At 38.0% G+C, this 11,635-nt stretch overlaps 1 protein-coding gene across 5 annotated transcripts; it reads left to right on the top strand.

Moving 5' to 3' along the window:
• The first annotated feature begins 687 nt into the window (after positions 1-687).
• Positions 688-11,499, top strand: SIKE1 (suppressor of IKBKE 1). 5 transcript variants are annotated; one of them, XM_038561843.1, is made up of 7 exons: positions 710-1,028; positions 1,262-1,367; positions 2,250-2,392; positions 3,598-3,711; positions 5,932-5,985; positions 8,291-8,405; positions 8,926-11,499. In XM_038561843.1, the coding sequence occupies exons 1-6, from the start codon at positions 870-872 to the stop codon at positions 8,402-8,404; spliced, it is 690 nt and encodes a 229-aa protein (XP_038417771.1). In that variant the 5' UTR covers positions 710-869; the 3' UTR covers position 8,405; positions 8,926-11,499. The 5 variants fall into 5 exon arrangements, with proteins under 5 accessions (XP_038417774.1, XP_038417771.1, XP_038417770.1 ...); XM_038561846.1 differs by lacking the exon at positions 8,926-11,499 and having other exon boundaries at positions 688-835; positions 8,291-8,897; XM_038561842.1 differs by lacking the exon at positions 8,926-11,499 and having other exon boundaries at positions 8,291-8,897.
• The last annotated feature ends 136 nt before the right edge of the window (positions 11,500-11,635 follow it).

Here is an 11,635-nt window from a genome sequence, read left to right as displayed (position 1 = left end):
CAGGATGATCTTTTCTCAAAAAATCCAAGGTAGATTTACCATATGACCCAGCAATTCCACTTTTGGGTACATAGCCAAAAGAACTGAAAGCTGGGATTCCTTCAGTGGATGGATAAACAAAACATACCATAGACATACAATGGGGTATAATTAATATTTTATATCCCATATAATGGGATATAATTCAGTCTTAAACAGGAAGGAAATTCTGATGTGCACGGACAGAACTCGAGGACACGTTCTGTGAAATAAGCTAGTCACAAAACAACAAATATGATTGACAGTGGCACCACTCACTGTATATAAGGTATCCGAAATAGTGAAATTCCTAAAGGCAGAAAGCAGAAGAGTGGCTGCCAGTGGCTGGGAGGAATAAGTAGTTAATATTTAACGGGTTAAGAGTTTCCATTTGGCAAGGTGAAGAGAGTTCTGGAAATGGATGTGGGGACGATTGCGTAACAGAGAAAGCCCCTTAATACTACCGGAGTGTACGTGTCAAAATGGTTAAGATGGTGCATTTTATTGTATTTTACCGTAGTTTTTAAAATTAATTTTAAAAAGAGACTAAGCACCAAAAAAAGATTTTAAAATCCGGTGACTGAAAAACAATCCCCATCAATCAAAACCCACAGGGAAGGAAGAAACCCGGGTCGCCCAGCCACACGCCACCTCGATCACCGCGGGAGCCGGAAGCCGAGGGCGGGGCCGGCCGGGCTGCCGGAAGCCGCTGGTTCAAGTAGGGCCACCCGCGGACTAGGCCCCACTGCGCAGGCGCATAGGGCGGCCGGAAGTGACGTCGATAACGCTGAGCCAGGTTCAGGGAAGAGTAGTGTAGGTGAGCAGGACGGGAGCAAGGATCCGGGGCCACTATGAGCTGCACCATCGAGAAGATCCTGACAGACGCCAAGACGCTGCTCGAGCGGCTACGGGAACACGACGCGGCCGCAGAGTCGCTCGTGGATCAGTCCGCCGCGCTGCACCGGCGGGTGGCCGCTATGCGGGAGGCGGGGACGGCGCTTCCGGACCAGGTCGGGCAGAGAGTAGGGGTCGGTGCCCGCAGGATCTGTGCACCCGAGGGGTGGAGGGCAAAGGAAAGCGGGAACTCGGCCTTAAACGTATGCCTGGTTTCAGAGGGTGGCGGTGAGACTTTCCTTCGGGGTCGGGGCTGAGCGTGCTGCCCTGGAGCTCCGACTCCTTCTTCAGTTGCATCCGCGGCTGTTCTCCTGTTAACGGCGCGCTTAGTCTGTCTCTGTTTGTCCAGTATCAAGAAGATGCATCCGATATAAAGGACATGTCCAAATTCAAACCTCACATTCTGCTGTCCCAAGAGAATACACAGATTAGAGACTTGCAGCAGGAAAACAGAGGTTAGTCAGGACTTTTTGTGTAGTTATGATTTTCTAACATCCAGTTATATTTCAAAAGTTCTTGCCAAACGAACTATTCACATCCTATATGTATCTCCAGATCAGTACTTTTAAAAGCGTTATCCTGCGATGGCCCAGTAACGATAAAGTTTGTTACTTTAAGGTCATCTGACTGACTTTGCATATATAGGCAAGCTTATCAAAGGGGAGCTTAGTGGAGTTGAATTGTTGCATGGTTTACTTTTTTATCCCCATATGGATACTTGCATAACAAGGTGTTAATATCCTCAAGGGCTTGGATTTTTTTATGTTCAAATATTAATTGAAATAAGCACTGACGCTAAGATTGAAGAGGGTTTTTTTTTTTTTTTTAATGTTCTTGTGCAGGGTGGAAGAACTGAATTTTAGCCTCGGGGTATATATTCTCAGGCTTGATGTGTACATTATTAATAATAGCGGTATGAAGTTATTTGTATAGTAGTTTACAGTGCGCTTTCATTTATATTATCCCATTGTATTATCATATCTTCATTTTGAGGTAGATAAGCTGGTACTTAATATTACAGTGCAGTTAAGAAATAGGCTCAGAGAGGGTAATAATTTGCATAAGTGTAGTAGTAAGCTAGTAACTCACAGAACTGAACTGAAACCCTTGTCTCCTGATTCTACATCTCATGTTGTTTATACCAGATGAAGCTGCCTCTGCCTAGAAAGTTATTTTTCACATAGACCTAACTGTTGAGTTTTGTGGACTTAAACACTGATTTATAATTTTGTATTCATGGTATTTCATGGCGTGTCATAAAATTCTGTTAAAAGAGTTTTGGCTTTGGGAGCTATCTCTCAGACATCACTGCCAAGTGATTTTATTTTTTTTGGTAGAGCTATGGGTTTCCTTGGAGGAACACCAGGATGCTTTGGAACTCATCATGAGCAAGTACCGGAAACAGATGTTACAATTAATGGTTGCCAAAAAGGCTGTGGATGCTGAGCCTGTCCTGAAAGCTCACCAGTCTCACTCTGCAGTAAGAAACTTTAGTGAATAAATTCTGAATGAATGAGATTGAAATCTCTAATTATTTTAAATTGTTCACTTGTTTTTGAAGAAAACTAAGCTTGTCTTTCATATTTCTCACATTTGCTGTTGATTTTGCTGTATCTTGTAAGGATATGATTAGAAAGCAGGGGGTAAGGGGCTGCTCAGGAGCTTTTTTTCTTTGAGTGGGACTAAGGTAGGTTCCTCACCCCACCTGCCCCAAGATGTCTTTGCAAGATTAATGGATGCCTAGTTTTTCCACCAAACATAATGCAAGGTAGTGCTGAAGGTACTCAGTAAATACTTGGTTGGTTATTATTGTACTTTCACTAAACTATAAGCTCCTTGATTATAGGGAGCATGGATTCTTCTTTTATACCTAACACAGTACCTGGCATGTAGCAGACAGAAACCTTTATTAAACTGAATTACGTAGCATCATATTATGTTAGAAGTATGGTTTTAAAAAAAATACATGGCATAGTTTCTACACTTTGATTGCTTATGCTTTAATTTGGGAGACCCAGTTATTGTGCTTATGTTTCTAGAGTGCTTCATGGGTGGCATTGTACATTTACATGTACTATATCATTTAAACCTGGATTAATGAATTGGCACCTCACTATTTGTTCCATGGAATTTATGAAACATAAACTTCATCTTAGAATCCTTTGAAAGCATTTTGCTGACTTAACAAAAGTCTTAGGGAACAGGAATACTTTCAATATGTGAACAGCTCTCAAACATTTCTCATCTGGAAGAGAAAAACTATTTTTCTGTAATCTGGAGGAAAAAACTTTAAGATTAAAAGAGACAGTTTAGCTCATGTGAAAAACTTGGGAAGAGATATATCCAAAAAAAGAATAAAGTACCTTGGAAGCTTTGGTAAGCTGTGGTAAGCTTCCTGACAATAAAAGTATTCAATTTAAGTTAAACAGCCACATAGAGATATTGTCCATTGTCCAGTGGGTGGTTAGACTAGAATCAATCTTGAAAACAAATTGTAAATACTACAAGATAACTTTATTATAGCTTTGCCTCTAAGGACTCGGATTACAGTGAAATGCCTGTGTAATTTCTGTAGCATAGATTAAATGAACTTTCTAACATCATCATGCACATGTTCTCATGAACTTCATATCTGCCAAAAAGATAACTTTTTCACCTTTTTCTCTTTTCTTAATATCTTCACAGGAAATTGAGAGTCAGATTGACAGAATCTGTGAAATGGGAGAAGTGATGAGGAAAGCAGTTCAGGTGGATGATGACCAATTTTGTAAGATTCAGGAAAAACTAGCCCAATTAGAGGTAAGATTGTTGCTCACAATACTCAGGGAGTTTTCTCAGAGTCTGGAAGGTATGCCATCACTATCCTAGGCAGTATATTGATGTTTTCTGTGTATTCATGATTTAAAATTAAAACTCCCCCTCCAGGGGCATCTGGGTGGCTCAGTTGGTTGATTGTCCAGCTCTTGATTTCGGCTCGTCATGATCTCAGGGTTGTGAGATTGAGCCCCAGGTTGGGCTCCACACTCAGCCTCTTTCTCCTTAAGATTCTCTCACTCTTCCTCTGCCCCTTCCTTTACTCTCACACTCAGTCACTCCCTCCTTCTCATTCTCTATCTAAAAAATAAGTCTTAAAGAAAAACCAACTCCTCCATACCCTTTTCAGGAAAGTAAATCTAATCAGCAACAAACAATGAAAATTTCAACTATGTATAGGCTAGAAATTGAGATATTGTCATATCAAGAGGGTAGAAAGAGTAGAAGAGACAAATTACATGTGAGTTAAAATCCCTCTGTCATAAAAGGAAATCAAATAGGTAATGTAAGAAATTGATAAGAAATAGTAGTTTAGGCATTTTAATAATTATTATTCCTCTATTAATTATGTAAGTAAGTACCTAAATAAATAGGTAAAAGTGGGTAGCCCAGCTGGCTCAGCGGTTTAGCGCCGCCTTCAGCCCAGGGCTTGATCCTGGAGACCTGGGATCAAGTCCCACGTCAGGCTCCCCGCATGGAGCCTGCTTCTCCCTTTGCCTGTGTCTCTGTCTCTCTCTCTCTCTCTCTCTGTCTCTCATGAATAAATAAAATCTTAAAAAAAAAAAAAAAAGAAATAAGTAAAAGTTTTAAAAGTGGTTGCCTTTGGGGAACAAAACCAAGGGCCTGCTGTTTATTTTATAAACCTTATAGTCTTTATTTTTTTTTAAGTGATTTCGTGTAATATTTTGATTATAGCAGCAAAAATTTACCCAAAAAAGGCCTGGTGGTATTATTATGCCCAAAAATTATTAAGGAAACACAAAACAATAGATGGTTTGAATGTCGCTTATTATGAGATGCTAACTTGGGCCCTTTGAGAAATACCACAGAGAAAAAGAATATCCCTGCTCAGAGTCTAGTGAAAGGAGTAAGTCTAATACTTACATGATATGAAATGGTTTATACATACCAGGAGAGATGCAAAATACTAAGAGAAGTGGTTTATATGGTAGACAGTTTAATGACTATAGGCCCAAACTATAGATGAAGCCTAAAGATGCTGTGGTTTTACCAGAATTTCCTGCAGAATAAGGATGGAGAATGCAAGCTGCCCTACCTGGAAATCAAAGGGAGTGACAAGGTCCCAATTAGGAATTAGTTAAAATGATAAATGACCTTATCTACACTCTCCCTGATTTACTCAGATAAGAAAACCAGCCCTTAGGAAATGGACAAATTTTCCTTAATATTTTAAGTGGAGGGATGCCTGGGTGGCTCAGTGGTTGAGTGTCTGCCTTTGGCTCAGGTCATGATCCTAGGGTCCTGGGATCGAGTCCTGCATCGGGCTCCCTGCAGAGAGCCTGCTTCTCCCTCTGCCTATGTCTCTGCCTCTCTCGTTCTCTATCATGAATAAATAAATAAAATGTTTAAAATATATGTATATTTTAAGTGGAAAGAACACAGGCATCAGATTGAAACCCCAGCAATACCACATCCAAGTTGCCTGAGTTTGGACAAGTCTTTGGACTTTTGTGAGCCACAGTGTCTTCATCTTAAAAAGAGCATGGATGTGAGCAGTGATACCTGCCCTACAGGTTGTTTTGAAATGACAAATGTAAGACACCCAGTGGTACCTAGCTATGTCCCTAGTGAGTAGTTTCTTCCCCTTTTCTTCCTTTCTCCAAAACTGAAGGACATCCAGGAGAGAAGACTGAGCAAAGTGAAAATATTATTAGGAATTTAAAAGGTAGAAGAAATAGTATAACTTGAGGGAATCACAAAACGTATGACAAGTAGTGAATTCCTCAGGTGGAGAGAGGCTTCGTATTTTTCCTTGTTGTCCTAACACATGGCATATAGAAATTACTTAGTAATGAATGTATGTTAAATGATTAACAATTAGTGTTTTAGGAAATTCTTATTTTGTTTCCGTAAAATATTTAAAATTAAAATAACACGCCTTCTGTTCCTGGCCCAAAACAATTATTCTGATGCAGTTTAATGGTCAAAATACCTAAAATAAATGAACCTTTTTTTTTTTTCCAGCTTGAAAATAAGGAACTTCGAGAATTATTGTCCATCAGCAGTGAATCTCTACAGGTCAGGAAGGAAAACTCAATGGACACTGCTTCCCAAGCCATCAAATAACTCAACTTACAAATGACAGCTGGAGATTGTTTATCAAGGAAGGAAGTTATTATCTTTCTGTTCGAGTATTGTCCATTTAGTGTCTTGCCTCAGACTTGATTTATTGTGGATTAAAGGTATCAGGTGGCAGTTTAGAATTTGCAGTCAAATTGGCTGTCCACAAAACAGTTTTTGGGTGTGTTTGTGAAAATACACACTGAGTTTCACCATTCCTTTCTCTAAGAGACTGTTTTTAATTTTCAGTTCTGGGACCTCAATTTATATAAACTGTGGTATCAGATCCTTTTTGTTTCTTCACATCTCTCAAACTTAGATCCTTTATTATAAGCCAGCAATTTTTATTTATATAGGATTGTAAGTTACAAGTCTAAAAAAAAAAAAGTCTAAAAATTTTTTTAAAGATACTAGCTTTTTAAATCTATTTGGCATAGCCTAGATTTTTTTTTTTTCCCATTTGAGAAAAGGAATACAATTCCACAGAACTAGATTGGCAGATTCTCTGATTTGTAATGTCATTCACCTACTATGAAGTTTTAGGTCTCTCTGGTGCTAAGAGTTGGCACTTTATGACATGGTGTCTTTACTCTTAATTTGAGAGAACCTACTGCTAGTGCCCAAGAAATATACTTGAAAATAGATCACCCTTTTCTTCTAGCGATAGTAGAGTCAGCATATTGTTCAAAGAATCCTGAGAAGTTTGTCCTGTGTGTGTGCACATACATTTGTACCCTTAGTTCAACTGCTGAAAGTAGCTGTTATTTATTCTATTAGATATTAGTAGTCAACTTTTCAATATTGTCCTAGGAAATCTTCAACTTGGGTGGTTTATTCAGTGGAAGAGCATACAATGGGTTTATTCACATCATAGTTTTTAGGTACTACATTCTATTTAATTTATATATAACTTCTGTCTTACAGTTAAGGACCATCACTTACTTAGATGTCTTTCATTATTAGTATGGATAGTTGGCTTTATTTTTAGATCCATTTTTCACGAGGCAGCAAAGTTTTATCACCTAATGAGAGTTATTACATTCATTGTGCTGTGTAGACAACAAAGCAATGTTGAGATTCAAATGCTGAGCGGTCAACTAGGCTCATTTATCAACCCATTTGCCCATCTCAGTTTAGTCACACATGACAAATTTACAAATTACTCCATGTAATTAATCAGTTTGGGTTTGCCCAAAAATAACTGAAATGATGAATCTTAAACCTATCCATATTTTCCAGTAGCACTAAGCACCATACTGCATGGGAGAGACACAGTATTAAAGTTTTTGTTAATGCTTTGCGTGATGTAAAATTTCTTTAATACTGCCATAAAGAAATAACTCCAGTTAAAACAATAGAACCTCACTAAGATATCCTAAAAACATCTGATCCTAGTAATATTGAAAGAACTTTGCCAAAGTTCTTTAATGGTGGTCTTTAGTGATTAAGTATATGTCATTTTAGAAACTCGAATTTCTATTCAAAGTCCTGCATAGAATCTGAAAAACACTTTCACCCCCAGTGCAGGCATTTTTATCTTGTTTCCCAAGAGTAAGTAAAACTTTAGTCCAGCCATTTAGCTTGAAGTATATGCCCTAAGTGTCTCTGTGTGTCCCACGGTTCCACTTAGAACACAGGTACCCTTGTACAATATGTCAGCTGCCATAGCCAGTTTTCAGTAAAAATGATAAAGTCATCAAATGGCCCATTAAAGTATGACATGGTGTCTCCTTATCTACCTTCTGTTCCTTTAAAGTCATAAAGTTGTTTATGTCTTGGATATGAGGATAAACCTATATGTTAACTTTTCCCCTTGGCAAATCAAAAGCTTGGAGTTTGAGTTTAAAGAGCTCTCATTGCCCTACATAATGTAAATTCTGGCTAGTGTTAATACAAATACATCATTTCTAATAAAAACCTCACTTTGAGAATAACAGTTAATTTTACTCAGTAACGAGTCTTAATTATTAGGAAATTCAAAGGTTTATTTTTCATATACATATCAACCTGTCAGGTAGACAGGGCTTTTCATAAGTATCTTGTAATTAGCATAATGTAGTCAGCAGCATAACTAAAAATAGTTGTTTCTAAAATGGTAGTCTCATGATTAGAAATCCAAAATTATACAATTACAAATCAAATTATAAAATTAAGACTGAGTTTGTGAGTACCTTGAAAAATCTTTTATTATCGATTTTTACCTTAATAATACCTTACCTTTTACCTTGACTTATATTAATACATTATCTACAATTTGATTCAGATGTTGGAGGACTACTTCAGTGTTCCCCAAAATGGCTTGCAGACTACTAAAATAGAAATTTGGGAGTGGGATCCAGGAATTTGTATTTTAATAATCATCCCAGATAACGTCTAAGGTACTAGCTTGAGAATTCATCTAATCTATGTACCAGGCACTTCATTTGGAGTTATGAATAGAAAAAAGGTGGGGGAAAGGCCTTGATACTTTTTGAAGAAAAATTTGGTAGAGGAGATAAGTATACATATAATTACAGTGCAGTGATACATCCAATATGAGGATGAATACGATACAGAGGAGGGGCTATATGGAGGAGAAAGCTTGGTGCTTTTCATTTACCATATAATCTCCATTTCGGCTGTACCTCATTTTATGCATTCTTGTGCACAAGGAGGTTATGCTGTATGTCTAAACTGGAACTAAGACTCCAATCCAGAGAGACTCTTAAACATACTCTTAACCACTACATTAAGATGCCTTTAAATGCCAAATACTGGTCAGAGTTCAAGTGGTTCTTGATTAGCAAAATCTATTTTTACTAATAGTGCAAAAGAAACATCACAGCCCATTTATTAGAAAATATGAATTCAATAAATGGAGTCTTAACTAATGAGACGTATTTGTCATCTCTTTTCTAGAATGATGTAGCTGAGAGCATGTAACTGACATGGACAATATTTAATCAGTGGTCTTACCTATGTACAGAAGAATGCAGTTCTGTCTTTCACATCTGCCGTTTCTCATCCTTCATGTTCTTTTCTTGTGGTTACAAGAAGGTTGGTGCTGTACCAGATGTCTTGGCCATATTGAAGGCAGGAAGAAAAAGGGAAATGTCCTGTGCCAACTGTGTGTACCCTCTTTTACGAAGAAAAGCAAAGCTTTCCCAGAAATTCCAGACATATTTCCCTGTCTTGCTTGCCTCTTTAAATTCGTACTTCTGTCTGCAAAAGCTGGGTACATAGTTGCCTCAAATAAAATCAGTATTCCGTTAGCAAGGAGGAAAGAGTATTGAGAAAGCAATTAACAATGTCTGACAAGTCCTTTTATGTTGAAAGTTTTAACAAGTGAAGGCATTAGCTGAAGGTGTTGGGTAGTCAAGCGCAATATCCTTGTTCCTATCCTGTTTAGGGAATTCCCTCACCTAATGAGGCAGAGCCTGCCTCCCTCCTAAGAAATTTGAAAGTGTCAGATACGTTTTCCCAGCCTCTTTTCAGCTAAGGAACTTGCAACCACCTTCAACTTTAAAATTTAGGCAAAGAAGCAAGAAACTATGCAGTATTCTCTGCGTAAAGGCCTACAACACTGGCTACTCTACGCAGTTTCACAAAGAAGCAGCAAAAGTGGCTTTAGTGACACTCAGTATCCAGTGTCAGCAGGGTCGCTGGTATAAGCTGCAGTGTCTCTGCCACACAGTGGGATCTTCACTGAAGCAATTATCTGAAGTAGATAATAGATTATCTGAAGTAGTAGTAGAGGCTCTGTAGCCTCTAATTCTGGTTTTTCTGGCTGTCTTAGACATCCTGAGGATGCTGATTAGCCTTTTTAAAAAACACTTTTTTGTTAAAGTTAACCTGAATTGCCTATAATTAAGAACACTGACTGGTAAAATAAGTATAGTTTTGAAAACAACCATGCAGCATGTGCTGTGGCTCAGTCAGTTAAGTGCCTAACTCTTGATCTCAGCTCAGGTCTTGATCTTAGAGTTGTGAGTTCAAGCCCCATGTTGGGCTTCATGCTGGGCATGGAGCCTACTTCAAAGCAAAACCAAAGGCAACCATGCAAATACAGATTTTGCCAACACTTTATACATAGTGTTATATTTTAATATTTAACACTTATAAAAGGATGTGTAACATACAAATAGATTATCAATCATTTGTCACCTCACTTAAGAATTAGAACATTACCTGTACTTTGTATTTATCAATTTGAGCTCCTCTCCTGTCTCTCCCCACCTCCCTTCTCCCTTTTTGATAGTTTACCACATGCAAAAAAGACATAAAATATGTATGAATCCCTAAAGTGACATGTTCTAGATTTGTTCCTTTTTGAGCTGTATAAAAATGGTATATTTTACATAGTCTATAGGGATATGATTTTTTTCACTCAACATTATGTTTCTAAGATCCTTTTGTTACACATAGCTATTATTTATTTCCACTGGTCCATTATATTTCATTGTGACTATATAATAGATTATGATACATAAAGTACAATTAATGCATTTTTAAAACCCTTGCTGATATCGGACTTCTTAATTTTTAATTCTCCATCTAACTCATTTAGATTAGATATATTTCACAATAAGCAGTCATATTGCACATTTTTCAGTTATTTCATTTGCAGTTGTCTAAGCAACTTTCAGAGGGAATTAAGGACTATTATCTGTTAATACAATGGAAAGCAGATAATGCTTTTTCTTTTATCGCTCAACTAAAGAGGCAGAACCTTCAGAGCTTCTAAATGAACTACAATTCATTCAACATTTCATCTAGCCTCCTAAAAATACATGAGGAATGGATGGAAGTGGACTTCTGCATGATATCCTAAGATTCATTTATTTCATATTTTAACATATCTTACACATAAGATAAGTCTTACACATGTACAGGTTTGTGGTGTGGTTGATTCTAAGCATATGCAAAATTGGCTATGTTCCTGATGGCATGACTGGACAAAGGTAAGCTCTTGGTGTTTTGGTCAAGAAACTTTTAAGCACTATTTGAGAAGGGAATTGAGGTTTAGCTGTTGTCTGAACTTTTCATTCATGTGAACCTTCTTGTAAGATCAAAAGAGTGTCAGTATAAGCACTTGGGAGTATGGCTATATTCATTCTCTACTGCTATGTAACATTACCACACATTTAACACTTCGAAGCAATGCCCATATATTCTCTTACAGTTCAGAAGTCAGAAGTCAATGCAGAGTTTAACTAGGTTCCCATCTAATGATCTCACAAGGCTGAAATCAAGGTGTCAACATAGGTTAGCATCTCCTCTGGGGCTCTGGGCCCTCTCTCAAGTTCACATGGTTGTTGGTAAAATTCATTTCTGTGCAGGTGTAAAACTAGGACTTCAGGGCCAACAGGAGATCATCTCTCTGACCTCCCTTGTCTCCCACCTCTAGGCTCCCTTTTAAAAGCTCACCTGAGGGGTGCCTGGGTGGCTCAATGTTAAGTGACCAACTTTGGTTTCAGCTCAGGTAGTGACCTCAGGGTCCTGAGATCGAATCCTGCATCAGGCTCCACACTCAGCAGGGAGTCTGCTTGAGATTCTCTCCCCCCGCCCCTCCCTTCAAACCCTTTCTCTTTCCCCTCCTCTTTCTCTAAAGATAAATAAAATCTTAAAA

The sequence above is a fragment of the Canis lupus genome, chromosome 17 (assembly GCF_011100685.1).
Source record: "Canis lupus familiaris isolate Mischka breed German Shepherd chromosome 17, alternate assembly UU_Cfam_GSD_1.0, whole genome shotgun sequence".
Classification (NCBI taxonomy): domain Eukaryota; kingdom Metazoa; phylum Chordata; class Mammalia; order Carnivora; family Canidae; genus Canis; species Canis lupus.
This window is presented reverse-complemented; position numbering and strand designations above follow the sequence as displayed.

Bases quoted from the DNA above. Each gene is read 5' to 3' on its own strand.
- SIKE1 (XM_038561843.1), top strand. From the start codon at position 870: ATGAGCTGCACCATCGAGAAGATCCTGACAGACGCCAAGACGCTGCTC. The intron at 1,029-1,261 runs GTCGGGCAGAGA...CTGTTTGTCCAG, and splicing joins GGACGGCGCTTCCGGACCAG to TATCAAGAAGATGCATCCGA. The intron at 1,368-2,249 runs GTTAGTCAGGAC...TTTTTTTGGTAG, and splicing joins CTTGCAGCAGGAAAACAGAG to AGCTATGGGTTTCCTTGGAG.